This window comes from Dendropsophus ebraccatus, chromosome 10 (genome assembly GCF_027789765.1).
Source record: "Dendropsophus ebraccatus isolate aDenEbr1 chromosome 10, aDenEbr1.pat, whole genome shotgun sequence".
Classification (NCBI taxonomy): Eukaryota; Metazoa; Chordata; class Amphibia; order Anura; family Hylidae; genus Dendropsophus; species Dendropsophus ebraccatus.
Window position 1 is genome coordinate 32839514 of NC_091463.1, and position 19469 is coordinate 32858982.

Consider the following 19469-nt stretch of genomic DNA (forward strand, 5'->3'; position numbering starts at 1 on the left):
GCGATGGCACCCGGCACATAGGACACTGCAGTACAATACGGTTACCCAGTGTATGGCGGTATAAGGGTGGCACATAGCGATGGCACCCGGCACATAGGACACTGCAGTACAATACGGTGGCACCAGGTCCACATTAATACGGTCGCCCACTCACCTGGTGGCACAGGATGGTCTGCTGGACGAGTCTGGCGTATCTATCCAAGCGAACCCCGGAATTACTGCGGCTCCTCATGTCTGGCAGTGATCTGATGCTAGCACCTGTAACTGAGGCAGTGAGTGGTCAAAGCAGCTGTCAGAGCATGCTGGGAGTAGTTGTCCTCCTCCAGCACATCACACACACAGCTTGTACTCACATGTGACAAGTCCTCATCCTGCTGCCTGACTCCTGGCAGTGCCCAGCGCTCTACAGCAGCAGCACCACAACAACTCCCAGGCTGGTGAGTGACAGCCCTGCCCCCAGCCCTCAGGGTGACCCGGCCCCGCCCCTCAGCGGGTGAGAGCCGCACAAGCCGTGACTGAGCACTTCCTCCCTGCGCCCTCCGCTCACTCACACACTGTGCGGGGCGCGAGCCCTCCTCGCCCGCTGATTGGCTGAGACGCCTGGCCGGAGCGCTGCACTCAACTTGTGATTGGCTGGACGAGGCGTTGTGGGCGTGGTAACCGAAGAGAAGCGGTGCCTCGTACGGTGCTTTATATCACCTAGTGTGTGCACGGTGACTGAGCTACATGTGGCGGTGTGTGGTGGCCCAACTTTACTGGGACCCATACTGATCCCAACGGTGAATGAAGCCCCCCCCCCCCATTCATTCTCTATGAGGGACTGATTGGTAACATCTATGGCTGATGGTAACAGTGGCAATATAGCAGCTTGTAGTATAGTGTCCTCCTGGAGCTGTACAGCAGGGGGCAGTGTGCTCTCTGGTGCCACCTACAGGAGCTGTACAGCAGGGGGCAGTGTGCTCTCTGGTGCCACCTACAGGAGCTGTACAGCAGGGGACAGTGTGCTCTCTGGTGCCACCTACTGGAGCTGTACAGCATGGGACAGTGTGCTCTCTAGTGTCACCTACAGGAGCTGTACAGCATGGCACATTGTGCTTTCTGGTGCCACCTACTGGAGCTGTACAGCAGGGGGCAGTGTGCTCTCTGGTGCCAACTACAGGAGCTGTACAGCAGGGGTTAATGTGCTCTCTGGTGCCACCTAGAGGAGCTGTACAGCATGGCACATTGTGCTTTCTGGTGCCACCTACAGGAGCTGTACAGCATGGCACAGTGTGCTCTCTGGTGCCACCTACTGGAGCTGTACAGCATGGCACAGTGTGCTCTCTGGTGCCACCTACTGGAGCCCTACAGCATGGCACAGTGTGATCTCTGGTGCCACCTACTGGAGCTGTACAGCATGGCACAGTGTGCTCTCTGGTGCCACCTACAGGAGCTGTACAGCATGGCACTGTGCTCTCTGGTGCCACCTACTGGAGCTGTACAGCATGGCACAGTGTGCTCTCTGGTGCCACCTACTAGAGCTGTACAGCATGGCACAGTGTGCTCTCTAGTGTCACCTACAGGAGCTGTACAGCATGGCACAGTGTGCTCTCTGGTGCCACCTACTGGAGCTGTACAGCAGGGGGCAGTGTGCTCTCTAGTGCCACCTACTGGAGCTGTACAGCATGGCACAGTGTGCTCTCTGGTGCCACCTACTGGAGCTGTACAGCATGGCACAGTGTGCTCTCTAGTGCCACCTACTGGAGCCATACAGCATGGGACAGTGTGCTCCCTGGTGCCACCTACAGGAGCTGTACAGCATGGCACAGTGTGCTCTCTGGTGCCACCTACTAGAGCTGTACAGCATGGCACAGTGTGCTCTCTGGTGCCACCTACTGAAGCTGTACAGCATGGCACAGTGTGCTCTCTGGTGCCACATACTGGAGCTGTACAGCATGGCACAGTGTGCTCTCTGGTGCCACCTACTGGAGCTGTACAGCATGGCACAGTGTGCTCTCTAGTTAGTGTCACCTACTGGAGCTGTACAGCATGGCACAGTGTGCCCTCTGGTGCCACCTACTGGAGCTGTACAGCATGGCACAGTGTGCTCTCTAGTGCCACCTACTGGAGCTGTACAGCATGGCACAGTGTGCTCTCTGGTGCCACCTACTGGAGCCATACAGCATGGGACAGTGTGCTCCCTGGTGCCACCTACAGGAGCTGTACAGCATGGCACAGTGTGCTCTCTAGTGTCACCTACAGGAGCTGTACAGCATGGCACAGTGTGCTCTCTGATGCCACCTACTGGAGCTGTACAGCAGGGGGCAGTGTGCTCTCTGGTGCCACCTACTGGAGCTTTACAGCATGGCACAGTGTGCTCTCTGGTGCCACCTACTGGAGCTGTACAGCATGGCACAGTGTGCTCTCTGGTGCCACCTACAGGAGCTGTACAGCATGGCACAGTGTGCTTTCTGGTGCCACCTACTGGAGCTGTACAGCATGGGACAGTGTGCTCTCTAGTGCCACCTACTAGAGCTGTACAGCATGGCACAGTGTGCTCTCTAGTGTCACCTACAGGAGCTGTACAGCATGGCACAGTGTGCTCTCTGATGCCACCTACTGGAGCTGTACAGCATGGCACAGTGTGCTCTCTGGTGCCACCTACAGGAGCTGTACAGCATGGCACAGTGTGCTCTCTAGTGTCACCTACTGGAGCTGTACAGCATGGCACAGTGTGCTCTCTGTTGCCACCTACTGGAGCTGTACAGCAGGGGGCAGTGTGCTCTTTGGTGCCACCTACTGGAGCTGTACAGCATGGCACAGTGTGCTCTCTAGTGCCACCTACTGGAGCTGTACAGCATTGGACAGTGTGCTCTCTGGTGCCACCTACAGGAGCTGTACAGCATGGCACAGTGTGCTCTCTAGTGCCACCTACTGGAGCTGTACAGCATGGCACAGTGTGCTCTCTGGTGCCACCTACTGGAGCTGTACAGCATGGCACAGTGTGCTCTCTGGTGCCACCTACTGGAGCTGTACAGCATGGCACAGTGTGCTCTCTGGTGCCACCTACTGGAGCCGTACAGCAGGGGGCAGTGTGCTCTCTGGTGCCACCTACTGGAGCTGTACAGCATGGGACAGTGTGCTCTCTAGTGCCACCTACTAGAGCTGTACAGCATGGCACAGTGTGCTCTCTAGTGCCACCTACTAGAGCTGTACAGCATGGCACAGTGTGCTCTCTAGTGTCACCTACAGGAGCTGTACAGCATGGCACAGTGTGCTCTCTGATGCCACCTACTGGAGCTGTACAGCAGGGGGCAGTGTGCTCTCTGGTGCCACCTACTGGAGCTGTACAGCATGGCACAGTGTGCTCTCTAGTGCCACCTACTGGAGCTGTACAGCATGGCACAGTGTGCTCTCTGGTGCCACCTACTGGAGCTGTACAGCATGGCACAGTGTGCTCTTTGGTGCCACCTACAGGAGCTGTACAGCATGGCACAGTGTGATCTCTATTGTCAACTACAGGAGCTGTACAGCATGGCACAGTGTGCTCTCTAGTGTCACCTACTGGAGCTGTACAGCATGGCACAGTGTGCTCTCTGGTGCCACCTACAGGAGCTGTACAGCATGGCACAGTGTGCTCTCTAGTGTCACCTACTGGAGCTGTACAGCAGGGGGCAGTGTGCTCTCTGGTGCCACCCACTGGAGCTGTACAGCAGGGGGCAGTGTGCTCTCTGGTTATTATTATTATTATTATTTATTTATAAAGCGCCCTTAGTTCCAGAGCGCTATACAATAGATAGGCAACAGGCAGGAACAATATAAGATCAGAAAACATTACATGAAGGCAAAAGACAGACTGGTACATGGGGGAAGAGGACCCTGCCCGCGAGGGCTCACAATCTATGGGGTATAGGGAGAGAAACAGGAGGTAAAATGCAGCCATTCAAGTGTGATGCAGAGTTATTGTAGGTTGTAGCCTTGTTTGAAGAGATGGGTTTTCAGGTTACTTTTGAAGGACTTGATGGTGGATGAGAGACGGAGGTGTTGGGGTAGTGAGTTCCAGAGTATGGGGGAGGCTCGGGCAAAGCCTTGGAGGCGGTTGTGCGAGGTACGAACAAGGGGGGAGCGCAGACGGAGGTCACTGGAGGAGCGAAGGTTGCGTGAGGGACGGTAGCGGGATATCAGGTCAGAGATGTACGGAGGGGACAGGTTGTGGATTGCCTTGTATGTCATGGTCAACAATTTAAAGTCAATACGTTGGGCAATGGGGAGCCAGTGGAGGGATTGGCAGAGGGGAGAGGCAGAGGCAAAGCGAGGGGAAAGGTGGATTAGTCGGGCAGCAGAGTTAAGGATAGACTGGAGAGGATCAAGGGAGTTAGCTGGAAGGCCAGAGAGGAGGATGTTACAGTAGTCCAAGCGGGAGATAATGAGAGCATGGACCAGCAGTTTGGTGGAGTCAGGGGTGAGGAAAGAGCGGATTCTGGAAATGTTTTTGAGGTGAAGGCGGCAGGAGGTGGTCAGGGCCTGAATATGTCGTTTAAAGGTGCCACCTACTGGAGCTGTACAGCATGGCACAGTGTGCTCTCTAGTGCCACCTACTGGAGCTGTACAGCATTGGACAGTGTGCTCTCTGGTGCCACCTACAGGAGCTGTACAGCATGGCACAGTGTGCTCTCTGGTACCACCTACAGGAGCTGTACAGCATGGGACAGTGTGCTCTCTGGTGCCACCTACAGGAGCTGTACAGCATGGCACAGTGTGCTCTCTGGTGCCACCTACAGGAGCTGTACAGCATGGGACAGTGTGCTCTCTGGTGCCACCTACTGGAGCTGTACAGCATGGCACAGTGTGCTCTCTGGTGCCACCTACTGGAGCTGTACAGCATGGCACAGTGTGCTCTCTGGTGCCATCTACTGAAGCTGACTTCTCTGTAGAAAAATTTATCCTGCTTTTATGTGTCAATAGAGCTGGTGAGGAAGGAGATTTTCTTACCATCATCCAAAGCAGCATCTTCCTAAATCCGTTGTATTTTATGTTGTAGGTGATTCGGTGCCCTGGGAGCAGAACTACAGCCCCTATCCGGTGCCCTGGGGGCAGAACTACAGCCCTTATCAGGTGCCCTGGGGGCAGAACTACAGCCCCTATCCGGTGCCCTGGGGGCAGAACTACAGCCCCTATCCGGTGCCCTGGGGGCAGAACTACAGCCCTTATCCGGTGCCCTGGGGGCAGAACTACAGCCCTTATCCGGTGCCCTGGGGGCAGAACTACAGCCCTTATCCGGTGCCCTGGGAGCAGAACTACAGCCCCTATCCGGTGCCCTGGGAGCAGAGCTACAGCCCTTATCCGGTGCCCTGGGAGCAGAGCTACAGCCCTTATCCGGTGCCCTGGGGGCAGAACTACAGCCCTTATCAGGTGCCCTGGGGGCAGAACTACAGACCCTATCCGGTGCCCTGGGGGCAGAACTACAGCCCTTATCCGGTGCCCTGGGGGCAGAACTACAGCCCTTATCCGGTGCCCTGCAGCCAGAATGAGGTCTCAGCAGAGCACTGCCTATGGAAACAGAACAGCAGGTTACATGCCTCTAACCTGCTCAGTTTCCTCTTAGGATGTACTAGTAGTACGCCTATAAAAATGCTTCCTTAAAAAAAGCGCAGAGAAAAACTGCTGGCAGTTTTTCAGCCTAGAAAAGTACAGTGCAAACTTGGTGTCTGAGGGAAGCCTTAGAGGGAAGCTGTCACCCTGGCCAGGGCCCCGCATACATTCCTGCTCCTGCGTGTTCTGGTCCCGTGGCTCATCTGCGCGCCCAATATGCAAATGATCTGAGATGAGTCTTTTGTCCCAATGTATTGTGACCAGATGCGGCCAGAGCGTGGACCAGGTAAAGTATGCTCCAGGTGCGGGGGGGGGGGGCAGCATTTTACATGACAATCCGGCTGCAAGTATGTGCTCTGATTGCAAATGGTAGTTTGGTATCTGCAGCAGATTTCGCTGCAAACTCGCATGAAATCCGCTGTGGTTACAGTACGTGTGATCCCTCCTTTATGCCGTAATTTTTATTTTTTTCTTATGACATGCCATGAATACATCATCATCCCAAGAGTTTAGCTCTCTCTTAGAGATGAGCTCGAATGTGCTGAATCATGAGCGTTTGGCATTTGAATACGTGGCTGAAAAAGTTTGATGCAGCCCTAGGGAGTCCGGAAAAACATGGATACAACCTATGGCCACAGTTTTTTTCCAGGACTCTTCTTCTCTCCCTGGGCTTCCTTCATGTATGCATACTGCCTATATAAACAGGAAGACTTCTTACCATTATGCTTCTGCTTTTAAGGGATGTTAGCACTGCATCCACTTTGCAGTGACTTTTCTCTAATAACAGCCCCCCCCCCCCCCCCCCCCCCCCCAATGTTTGTATTTTATGGTGATCCATTACAGGGCTGTCCGTAGGGCCTGTAATTTACAGGACGTGTGAATAAGCCCTAACTGCTGTAGAACACAATGGAGGGAATTTATCAAGGCACCTGTGCCTAAATGCGTCTGGTGTCGGATCAGGGCCGGCCTTAGGGTAGATGCCGCCCTGTGCAGAATATTCTTTTGGCGCCAGCCTTCCCCCCCGGCTGATTGCCCATCCCATCCCATGTCTTGGAGCCCATGTGCTGTGAGATGTGGTGGTGACAGTATGGTAACCTTCATAGTTTCTGCAGCTACTTCTGTGTCTCACCGCACAGGATCTGTCATCTCTTCTCTCAGCACTGACAATGATGATATTCCCAATAATATTTTATTACAATATTTAAGTATTACTGATGTACAGTAGAACTGTGGAGAGAGGACATGACAGATCGTCAGAGAAACTGTGAAGAGAAGTCAGCCACCATCACACCTCATGGCACATGGGCCTCAAGAGCTACGCTGGGGGTGGGCTGGAGGGTGTGAGGAAGCTGAAGAGGCCTTACAGACATATACACACATACATACAGTTACATATGCACAAACACATATATAGACACAAGCACAGACAAACATTCAGGCACATATACACATACATACAGACACTCATACATACAATGTATATACTGCTTACATAGTCACACACTGTTTGTACACACAATGTGATCACAGCCACACAGGGGCATGCTGGGAGTTGTTGTTCGACCACAACCACACAGGAGCATGCTGGGAGTTGTTGTTCTACCACAGCCACACAGAGGCATGCTGGGAGTTGTTTTACCACAGCCACACAGGGGCATGCTGGGAGTTGTTGTTATACCACAGCCACACAGGGGCATGCTGGGAGTTGTTGTAGTTCTACCACAGCCACACAGGATCATGCTGGGAGTTGTTGTTCTACCACAGCCACACGGGCATGCTGGGAGTTCTTGTTGTTCTACCACAGCCACACTGGGGCATGCTTGGAATTGTTGCTCTACCAGAGCCACACAGGAGCATGCTGGGAGCTGTTGTTCTACCACAGCCACACAGAGGCATGCTGGGAGTAGGGCTGGGCGATATGGCCCAAATCTAAAATCTCGATTTAAAAAAAATTTGGACAATTAAATCTCGATTTTATCGTTAAGCGTCAGATACTATTTTAATGACGTTTGAGACAACAACTGTATTGCTTCCCAGTTTAACAGAGCTCCCCCTGTGACTGGGGCAGACCGGGGGTAACTGAGGGGCATTTGGGGGTGACTGGATGTCAGGGCATGCTGGGAGCTGTAGTTATACACATACAGGTTGGGGGTAGTAGTTATACACATACAGGCTGTCAGGACATGCTGGGAGTAGTAGTTATACAGAGGCTGTCAGGGCATGCTGGGAGTAGTAGTCCTACGCAGGCTGCCAGGGCATGCTGTGAGTAGTAGTTATACAAAGGCTGTCAGGGCATGCTTGGAGCTGTAGTTATACACAGGCTGTCAGGGCATGCTGGCAGCTGTAGTTATACACAGGCTGTCAGGGCATGCTAGGAGATGTAGTTATACACTGGCTATCAGGGCATGCTGGGAGCTGTAGTTATACACAGGCTGTCAGGGCATGCTGGCAGCTGTAGTGATACACAGGCTGTCAGGGCATGTTGGGAGCTGTAGTTATACACAGGCTATCAGGGCATGCTGGGAGCTGTAGTTATACACAGGCTATCAGGGCATGCTGGGAGCTGTAGTTATACACAGGCTATCAGGGCATGCTGGGAGCTGTAGTTATACACAGGCTATCAGGGCATGCTGGGAGCTGTAGTTATACACAGGCTGTCAGGGCATGCTGGGAGCTGTAGTTATACACAGGCTGTCAGGGCATGCTGGGAGCTGTAGTTATACACAGGCTGTCAGGGCATGTTGGGAGCTGTAGTTATACACAAGCTGTCAGGGCATGCTGGGAGAGAGGATTTCTCCTTGCTGACTCTCAGCAAGGCTGCTGTGCCGAGGCGGGGGACGGATATAAGGGCTCAGGGGGCGCAGGTGGCGCCCCCTTCCTGCTGGGAGTACACGGCACCCTGTGCAGCCACACTGCTCGCACACCCATAAGGCCGGCCCTGTGTTGGACATTTTTGTGCAAGCCTGTTTTTGTGAATTTTCACTAAACACTAAACTCAAAGAACCAATGAGGCAATTCTTTTAATTAAAATAGTTGTATAAGTTGATTTAATTAGACATTATTGACAAATGATCCTGTGATCTGTACATACATGATGTCATAGCCTGTGACATCACAGGACATCACTTCCTCGCTCACTGACAGGAGTCCAGTCTCTGCACCAAAGTTTTCCTTTCATTATTAAACTAATAGCAGAAAATATCATTTAAAATACAAACATTATTCACACATTTAAATGGTTTATGTTGGCAAAGTGTCAAAAAGATTCGCTGACTTTTCTCAAGATAGACTATCAATATTAGATGGGTGTGGTTCTGGCTCCCGGTACCCCTGCTGCTGAAGGGCTGTGGTGCTTGTGCAAGCACCAGAACTTAATTTTTTCCCTGTGCTTGCCCCTGCATTGCTGTACTTTTAGTAGCAGTGGTGCAAGCTCCTGTATCTTTGTTCTATTCTAGTACTTTGCAACTGTTACTAAAAGTACAGTGATACAGATACAAGCACTGGTAAACACTAGAGATGAGTAAACCCTGAGCATGCAGCATTTGATTACCGGTGGCTGAAGAATTTGGATGCAGTCTAAGAATATGTTTACACACAGTATTTTTGCTCAGTATTTTGGTCTTCATATTGCAACCAAAACCAGGAGTGGACTGAAAACACAGAAAGGATCTGTTCACACACAGCCATTTAATGGCAAATAATTGGCGTTATTTAAAAACATTGGCCGTTGTTATGAAATAACGGCCATTATTTGTCATAAAATGACAGCCATCCACTAAATTTCAGCAGTGTGTGAACATAGCCTTTCTGTGTTTTCAATCCACTCCTGGTTTTGTTTGCAAAATACTGAGCAAAAATATTGTGTGTGAACCCAGCCTATTGCAACCAAAACCAGGAGTGGATTAAAAACACAGAAAGGCTCTGTTCACACAATGGTGAAATTGAGTGGATGGCCGCCATTTAACAGTAAATAACTGCCATTATTTCAATATAACAGCCGTTGTTCTAAAATAACAGCACATATTTGCCATTAAATGGCGGCCATCCACTCAATTTCAACATTGTGTGAACAGATCCTTTCTGTGTTTTTAATCCACTCCTGGATACAGGCTGCATGGATACAGCCATAGGCCATATCCCTGTTTTCCAGGACTGCCTAGAGCCGCATCCACCTTCCTCAGCCACTGATAATCAATGGCCACATGCTCAAGATTCGCTCATCTCCAGTAAACACTGAAGAGGTAGCAGCACTCTCAAACCGCCAGTGGCTGGGATTGGAGATACTGCTGATCCTTGCTGTTAAACCCCCTCATGCCGGTATTGTGGAGGCTACTAGGCCAGCTATTGTAGTGCTCCTAGTACAGCATGCTGAAGACATCGCCATACAGCACTGCAATACAGATATACTGCAGTGTTTTGTGCGAGTCCTCTAAATGGATTTAAAGAATAAAGCTGGGTTCATGCCCATGTAAAATAATACAAAGTCCCGGACTGACCACAGTCCTGATAACCAATCTCTCATGCTGTTTGTCCGCTTCTGGGACCTGGTGTTGTGACGTTGCAGGCCTGTCCAGCCAATCAGCAGCTGCAGCGGTGTCCCACCTCAGTTGCTGATTGGCTAAGCAGGCCTGCAGCCTCACAGCCCCAGTACCCAGAAGTGGCCAAACAGCAGGACAGATTGGTAAGATACCAGCACTGCTGCTGGCGCCAGGGAGGTAAATGCACTTTAATTTTTTCAAACTACCTATCCCCAGGCATATATAAAAAAAAAAGGCTCCTGCCCAGAGTACCTCTTAAGGTAAGAAGAATGTACAAAAAAAAGTTTTGAAAAAGTATTTAAAAAAATTATAAAATCTAGACAAACCTTTTGCCATTTATCATTCGGAAAAAAAAGTAATCATCATTGGAATTGCCACATTCAGAAACATCCAAACTGATAAAATATCACATTACCTATCCCACATTATGACCGCCAAGAAAGAAAGAAAAAAAAAAAATTCAGTACCGGGTCTGATTGAGTCCCAAAAGTCGTACTGACCTTAAAATGGTATCGATAAAAACAACAGCTCACCCTGCAAAAAACGAGCCCTCACATAGACCCAGAGATGGGGAAATTAAAAAGCTACAGTGTATTTTAATATAAAAAAAAACTGAACACTTCTTAGAGACGCACTGAAAGTTTTGATAAATTGATCGAAAAGTGTTCATACCTCCACTGATACTAGAACGAATGGGGAGAAGCAGATGGCAGAATGCTCTGCTCTGTGTATGTGGCAGGAGATGGGCCCATACACTGTCTATAGGAGTCAGCAGCTAGGAGAGAACACACGTAGCGACATCTTCTCCCAGCTATATCTGGCAATTAATGAGGGCCTCAGCACTGAGACCCTGACCGATCAAAACATTTTATATATCTTTACAACATGTCAAAAGTTTTTTGTAGTGACAGAAAACAATGAATCAGCCACTTTTCAGGTTGACTGCCTTGCTGGCTTCTAAAACCTGCGGATCATTGCATCATGGTTTTTAATGCTGAGGGATCCACTTCTGTAGCCTGTAGAGCTTCCCAGAGGCGCTGCATTGTTGCTTTACGGCCCATGTACTGTTTCCACTTTACCAGTCCCTCCATGGCTTGTGACTGCACACAGTAGGGATGTTGCACTTTACATTTGTAGAGCTCCACATGATCCAGTCCTAGATAACCAAGTACCTTCTCCCATTCGCCACCCAGCTGATGGGCCAGCAGGCTCAGCTGCTTATCGCTGGGGCAGACCTCCTTGATGTTATTAGGCAGATCTACTGGTTTTCCCACTGGATTCTCTTTGCATATTTGATCTAATTTAGTGCGGATCCATGGAAATTCAGATAAGGACTCCAAGAAAACGTCAAATGCCTTGGGTCCTCGGGTGGGAAGAACATCTAGAAGCTTCATAGCTCGCCTCTGACTGGTGGCCTGGGAGGTGATCTCCTCGAGCTGCTCGCTTGTGATGACACCTTCCTGAAACAAGTACTGAGGCACCAGTCCATCAGCCAGGCCCTGCGAGCACAGCTCGAGCCGCAAACTTCTCAGAATGTCCCGGTGCCTGGGATCCATCATTCAGCGCTGGTCCTATAGGGATACAAGCAGATCCGTCACTTATATTGTGTCTACACTCAGTATTTGGCCATGTTCACACACTGACTTTTCTATTAAAATAACAGCTGTTGTTTTCTGTCTTCAATCATTTCTATGGAGTCTATAGAAACAATGGCCGTTGAATAGAATAATGGCCATTGTTAGCAGCGGCCGTCAAATTAAAGTTCAGGGCATTTATTGGCCGCTCTTATTTAGCGAACATCGGCCATTATTTTAAGTTGTTCACACACAGATTTTTTTTTGGGCCCGTCCTTTTATCATTTTTTCAACAAAATGGAATGGACCTTTAAAAATAACCACACCCAAAAAAGTGTTAAAAGCGGCCATCATTCAACCAAAACTTAAGTAATGTACCAATGCCTGTCATTGCAATGCCGGCCGCCATAGTATGTTAAACAACAGGCATTATTTTGAGTATCAAATACTTGAGTGAATGTTATTTTGGGTATAAAATATTTTTTGAAAATCGCTGTGTGAACATGGCCTAAAGGTTCATAAAATGTTTTGTGAGATTTATTGTCATTTAAAGGTTGGTAATACTGGCTCCACTAACACCCAGATGTACAAACAGTTCTTGTATAGTAAAAGGTCAATGGAAACCATTCATCTACACAGAACATTTCTGCAATGAACACCAGTCCAATTGGTGCGGATCCTCTGGAGGAAGTCATGTGGCACTAAAGAAATTATAAAGTGTAATGACTCTTATTAATAACAAAGGTCAGAATGGTTGGTCCTCATGGATCATACAATGATGGTGTATCCCAGCAAGGCAAGCACTGACACTAAAGGTCCCCATACACTTAAATTTTTTTATTAAAGTATTGTATTGCCCGCCAAAAGTTATACAAATCACCAATATACACGTATTATGGGAAATGCTTATAAAGTGCTTTTTTCCCTGCACTTACTACTGCAGCAAGGCTTCACTTCCTGGATAACATGGTGATGTCACTTCCTGGATAAAATGGTGATGTCACGACCCGACTCCCAGAGCTGTGCGGGCTGTGGCTGCTGGAGAGGATGATGGCAGGGGGACACTGAGGGACACAGGGCACTGGAGGGACACTGAGCATCCCTCTGCCATCATCCTCTCCAGCAGTCACAGCCTGCACAGCTCTGGGAGTCGGGTCGTGACATCACCATTTTATCCAGGAAGAGACATCACCATGTTATCCAGGAAGTGAAGCCTTGCTGCAGTAGTAAGTGCAGGGAAAAAAGCACTTTATAAGCATTTCCAGTAATAAGTGTATATCAGTAATTTGTATAACTTTTGGGAGGCAATGACTCCGCCTGACTTCTCCTTTAACCCCTAGACGACCTAGGACGTACCGGTACGTCCTGGAAGTCTGTGCCGAGACGAGCGGAGTGCACTTCATAGCAGGTGGGGGCCGGCTGCAATCAGCAGCCAGCACCTCACCGTTCATGACGCGCTGCAGCGTGACATTAACTCCTTAAACGCTGCGGCGTTTAAGTGTGACAGGGGGAGTCCCCTGTCACCGATCGTTAAAACAGACTGCCGGAGGTCTCTTACCTGCCTCCGCGTGGTCCAATCGGCAGGCTCAATGAGCAGAGCGCCGATAACACTGATCAATGCTATGCCTATGGTATAGCAATGATCAGTGTATAAAATGAAAGTAGAAGTACAAGAATGTACAAGTCCCCCAAAGGGACTTAAAATGTATAAAAAAAAAAGTTAAAATCACTAACGCACTACCCCAAAACCCCTCCCCCAATAAAAGTCAAAATCACCCCCCTTTCCCATTATATAAATAAAACATAAAAATAAATAAATAAACATATAATATACCATAGCGTGCGTAATTGTCCAATCTATTAAAATATAGCAAGCGTCATTGTGAACGGTGTACACGAAAAGAGGGGGAAAAAAAGCGCGGATTACCGATTTTATGTTACATTATATATAAAAAAAATTATAAAAAGTGATAAAACGTCCGATCTTCACAAATATGGCATTAATAAAAACTAGAGATCATGGCGGAAAAAATGACACCCCCATACAGCCCCGTAGGTGAAAAAATAAAACTGTTATAAGCGTCACAATAGGCCCATTTTATTAATATTTAATTGCCAAAAAAAAAAGGATTTCATAAAAAAATATATAACATTAGAGAATCTGCGTAAACCTGCATATGGTTGTGTTCGGACTGAACTATAGAATAATAGTATCATGTCGCTGTTACCATATAGTGCATTACATAGTCACAGGAACCCCCCAAACGTTACCAAATTGCTTTATTTTTTACGATTTCACCTATTTATATCTTCATAAATAATATATTTGGAATTCCATCATACATGTTATGGTGAAATGAAAGACGCCATTACAAAGTACAACTATTCCTGTAAAAAACAAGCACTTACATGGCTTGTAGATAGAAAACTGAGAGTGCTAGAGCTCTTAGAAGGGGAGGAGGGAAAAACGAAAACACTAAGATCAAAATTTGCGCGGTCCACTGGGTCATTTTGGGCCTGGTCCTCAAAGGGTTAAATAACTGACGGCTGTCCAGTTGTATCTCCAGCCCACAGCCCATCTACCCCATCCACAGGAACGTTCGGCACAGCCATGCCTTCACGATGGTATCAGTGGGTTAGGACATCTAAAGTCTATAAGAGATAAGCATTTCTCCTCCTCGGTCTGGACACCCAGACCCCAACTTTTTAATACTTTTGAAAGTTTTTTTAAAGTCCCAGTGAGACCTTAATAGCTGTCAGGCCCTGTCCTGGAGGTCATTATGGTGGGGGCTTTGTTACATCCATCCAGTCTCCTATCTATAACAGTACCATGGATCTTATGGAACATAAAGTGGTCGGGTGACACTATGATGGAGCCTTCCTATATGTGGCATATACTGATAAACATAAACACAGCATTGATCAGCCATGACTGACTACAGGGAGACAGCAGAGATCGCCCATGTATCTTTTGTACAGCGCCACCTATCGCATTAGTCTGACATCTTCTACCTCTACAACCACAGACAGGACACGGGCGGACAGGTAAGAAAACGCATCGTTCCACTCTGCCACTGTTCACACGGAAAACAAGGGAATGACAACTCACTGACCTAAGCCGCCTACCGCCCGGTATGCTGGTCAGACGTCACGTGATATGGGCGGATCACGTGATTTTTCCTTTTCCCATAGTTCTCTAGGACGGTGGATGTTTATGTGCTGCGCCTTTACGGAGAGGAACGAAACCTTCAGGGTAAATGGGCTGCACAGAAAAACTGTATGTGACTGCAGCGTTTTGTGTGCGGTACCGCGAGTGCTAGACAGCAATGATTACTCGTTAGGTAGTAAGAGGCTGTGGGACCGTTCATGATGGGTAGATGCTAGAGTGTATCCTCTCCTTTGAGGTGTGATGTCACCAGGAGGGGCGGGGCCTCGACCGGAAGTAGGAAGTAGTGAGCTGCTGCACCATTCACTGTGCAGAAACAGAGTGAAGGAAGCTGCAATATCCATAGTAGCATGGAGGGGTATACAGGGGAGAGGACTGGTGTGTGTGGGGTCTGTATACAGCAGAGAGGACTGGTGTGTGGGGTCTGTATACAGGGGAGAGGACTGGTGTGTGGGGTCTGTATACAGGGGAGAGGACTGGTGTGTGTGGTCTGTATACAGAGAGGACTGGTGTGTGGGGTCTGTATACAGGGGAGAGGACTGGTGTGTGGGGTCTGTATACAGGGGAGAGGACTGGTGTGTGTGGTCTGTATACAGGGGAGAGGACTGGTGTGTGGAGTCTGTATACAGGGGGAGAGGACTGGTGTGTGTGGTCTGTATACAGGGGAGAGGACTGGTGTGTAGGGTCTGTATACAGGGGAGAGGACTGGTGTGTGTGGTCTGTATACAGGGGAGAGGACTGGTGTGTAGGGTCTGTATACAGGGGAGAGGACTGGTGTGTGTGGTCTGTATACAGGGGAGAGGACTGGTGTGTAGGGTCTGTATACAGGGGAGAGGACTGGTGTGTGTGGGGTCTGTATACAGCAGAGAGGACTGGTGTGTGGGGTCTGTATACAGGGGGAGAGGACTGGTGTGTGTGTGGGGTCTGTATACAGGGGAGAGGACTGGTGGGGTCTGTATACAGCAGAGAGGACTGGTGTGTGGGGTCTGTATACAGGGGGAGAGGACTGGTGTGTGTGGTCTGTCTACAGGGGGAGAGGACTGGTGTGTGGGGTCTATATACAGGGGAGAGGACTGGTGTGTGGGGTCTATATACAGGGGAGAGGACTGGTGTGTGTGGGGTCTGTATACAGGGTGAGAGGACTGGTGTGTGTGGGGTCTGTATACAGGGGGAGGACTGGTGTGTGTGGTCTGTCTACAGGGGGAGAGGACTGGTGTGTGGGGTCTATACAGGGGGAGAGGACTGGTGTGTGTGGTCTGTCTACAGGGGGAGAGGACTGGTGTGTGGGGTCTGTATACAGGGGGAGAGGACTGGTGTGTGGGGTCTGTATACAGGGGGAGAGGACTGGTGTGTGTGGTCTGTCTACAGGGGGAGAGGACTGGTGTGTGGGGTCTATATACAGGGGAGAGGACTGGTGTGTGTGGGGCCTGTATACAGGGTGAGAGGACTGGTGTGTGTGGGGTCTGTATACAGGGGGAGGACTGGTGTGTGTGGTCTGTCTACAGGGGGAGAGGACTGGTGTGTGGGGTCTATACAGGGGGAGAGGACTGGTGTGTGGGGTCTGTATACAGGGGAGAGGACTGGTGTGTGTGGGGTCTGTATACAGGAAAGAGGACTGGTGTATGGGGGGGTCTGTATACGGGGGAGAGGACTGGTGTGAGTCTGTATACAGGGGGAGAGGACTGGTGTGGGGGGGTCTGTATACAGGGGGAGAGGACTAGTGTGTGGGGTCTGTATACAGGGGGAGAGGGGACCAGTGTGGGGTGTCTGTGTACAGGGGTTCTCTCCCCCTGTATACAGACCCCACATACCAGTCCTCTCCCCTGTATACAGACCCCCCACACCAGTCCTCTGCCTCTGTATACAGACCCCCCACACCAGTCCTCTGCCCCTGTATACAGACCCCACACACACCAGTCCTCTCCCCTGTATATAGACCCCCCACCACCAGTCCTCTCCCCTGTATGCAGACCCCACACACCAGTCCTCTCCCCCTGTATATAGACCCCCCACACACCAGTCCTCTCCCCCTGTATACAGACCCCCCACCACCAGTCCTTTCCCCTGTATATAGACCCCCCACCACCAGTCCTTTCCCCTGTATATAGACCCCCACCACCAGTCCTCTCCCCTGTATGCAGACCCCACACACCAGTCCTCTCCCCCTGTATATAGACCCCCCACACACCAGTCCTCTCCCCCTGTATACAGACCCCACACCAGTCCTCTCCCCCTGTATACAGATACCCCCCCACACACACCAGTCCTCTCCCCTGTATACAGACCCCACACACGCCTGTCCTCTCCCCCTGCATACAGACCCCCCACACACCAGTCCTCTCCCCTGTATACAGACCCTCACACACCAGTCCTATCCCCTGTATACAGACACCCCCACACACCAGTCCTATCCCCTGTATACAGACACCCCCACACACCAGTCCTATCCCCTGTATACAGACACCCCCACACACCAGTCCTATCCCCTGTATACAGACCACACACCAGTCCTCTCCTCCTGTATACAGACCCCACACACCAGTCCTCTCCTCCTGTATACAGACCCCACCACCAGTCCTTTCCCCTGTATATAGACCCCCCACCACCAGTCCTCTCCCCTGTATACAGACTACACACACCAGTCTTCTCCCCTGTATACAGACCCCCCACACCAGTCCTCTGCCCCTGTATACAGACCCCACACACACCAGTCCTCTCCCCTGTATACAGACCCCTCACACCTGTCCTCTCCCCTGTATACAGACCCCTCACACCAGTCCTCTCCCCTGTATACAGACCCCACACACACACCAGTCCTCTCCCCCTGTATACAGACCCCCCACCACCAGTCCTTTCCCCTGTATATAGACCCCCCACCACCAGTCCTCTCCCCTGTATACAGACCCCACACACCAGTCCTCTCCCCCTGTATATAGACCCCCCACCACCAGTCCTCTCCCCTGTATACAGACCCCACACACCAGTCCTCTCCCCCTGTATATAGACCCCCCACACACCAGTCCTCTCCCCCTGTATACAGACCCCACACCAGTCCTCTCCCCCTGTATACAGATACCCCCACACACACACCAGTCCTCTCCCCTGTATACAGACCCCACACACGCCTGTCCTCTCCCCCTGTATACAGACCCCCCACACCAGTCCTTTCCCCCATTATAAAGACCCCACACACCAGTCCTCTCCCACTGTATACAGACCACACACACCAGTCCTCTCCCCCTGTATACAGCCCCCCACACACCAGTCCTCTCCCCCTGTATACAGACCCCACACACCGGTCCTCTCCCCCCTGTATATACAGACCCCACACACCGGTCCTCTCCCCCCTGTATACAGACCCCATACACCAGTCCTTTCCCCCTGTGTACAGACCACACACACCAGTCCTCTCCCCCTGTATACAGACCCCACACACCAGTCCTGTTCCTTGTACAGACAATGGTGTATTACACCAAAGGTTTCCTGGCCGTTACGTCTGATAATCATTTGGTGTAATAATCCATGTTATCAGCTGATTGTGGTCTTCAAACTGGTCGAGTAATCCAGATCACGATAGTGCTGCTGTCTACAATGGGCAGCTTGAACAATCTAAGGATTTTTTGGGCTGCCCCTCCCGCAGCTGCCCGCAGTTCCCCCAGTCACTGTCTGTGTGTGTAATAACACAGAAAATGTGCAGGGAACAAAGGGGAAGCGAGCACTGATCTAAAACATCACCGCTCGCTTTCACCTCTTAATCATGCTGTATAATATGACCCGCTCAGGGAGAAGCTCAGAAGAGAGGATACGCTCAGAGGAGAGGATACATACTAGATTGTATACCCTGCAGTTAGAAAAGAGAACATTCTAGACCAGAGATGTCAGACTCAGGCCCTCCAGCAGTTGCAGAACTACAATTCCCACCATGTCTGGACAAGTAAGGCATGAAGGAAAATGTAGTTTGTAACAGCCGAGGGATGAAGTCTGACACCTGTGGTCTAGACCTTTCAAAACTGCACTTGCTAGAATGTATGCCCTCTCAGAGGAGAGGATACACCTAGTGGAGATGCCCTCTCAGAGGAGAGGGTACACCTGGTGGAGATGCCCTCTCAGAGGAGAGGATACACTCCAGACATTTCAGTACTAAACATTCTAGAATGTATGCCCTCTCAGAGGAGAGGATACTCGATGGACTTTACATTACTAGGCTATGTTCACACATAAAACACAGCACTCGGTTTTGGTTGAAGAAAGAATGACCGAAATACTATGGGCCACATGTATCATCCGGCGAATGGATGATTTTCGGCGGAAAGTTCCGATTTGCGTCTTTTTTTAAGCAAAAATGGCGGATTTGCGAATACAATATTCGCAAATCGGCACTTTCCGCCGAGTACGCCAGGGGGCGGAAAAGGGGGGGAGAGTGGGCGGAACGGAGGGCGCGGACTCAGAGTCCGCGCGATTTATCATCCGTTCCGCCAAAATGTACGCTGAAAACCTACTCCAGTCCTCAGCTGGCGTAGGTTTTCGGCGGTGCGCAACGGCACGCACGGGATTTATGTAGAGGCAGTCCGCGGGGGCATTTTTACGTCCGGCGTAAAAAACGCCGGACTTAATAAATGC

General features: G+C 50.3%; 2 protein-coding genes across 9 annotated transcripts in view; both read right to left on the minus strand.

Moving 5' to 3' along the window:
• PHKA1 (phosphorylase kinase regulatory subunit alpha 1) overlaps positions 1-553 on the minus strand; it is a 65784-nt gene extending 65231 nt beyond the window's left edge. For 7 of the 8 annotated variants that reach the window (XM_069985836.1, XM_069985834.1, XM_069985835.1 and 4 more), the window contains exons 1-2: positions 354-553; positions 155-258 (exon numbers count right to left, since the gene is read on the minus strand). In XM_069985836.1, coding sequence (XP_069841937.1) covers positions 155-232 — 78 coding nt within the window. In that variant the 5' untranslated portion in view covers positions 233-258; positions 354-553. Of the gene's footprint in view, positions 1-154; positions 265-353 lie in introns of all 8 variants that reach the window. The other variant, XM_069985830.1, reaches the window with a different exon arrangement.
• Positions 554-9619: 9066 nt separating this feature from the next.
• On the minus strand, positions 9620-15012 carry LOC138802736 (death domain-containing protein CRADD-like). Its single transcript, XM_069986359.1, has 2 exons — positions 14797-15012; positions 9620-11680 (listed from the first exon to the last, which is right to left on the minus strand). The coding sequence occupies exon 2, from the start codon at positions 11666-11668 to the stop codon at positions 11081-11083; it is 588 nt and encodes a 195-aa protein (XP_069842460.1). The 5' UTR covers positions 11669-11680; positions 14797-15012; the 3' UTR covers positions 9620-11080.
• Positions 15013-19469: the final 4457 nt, after the last annotated feature.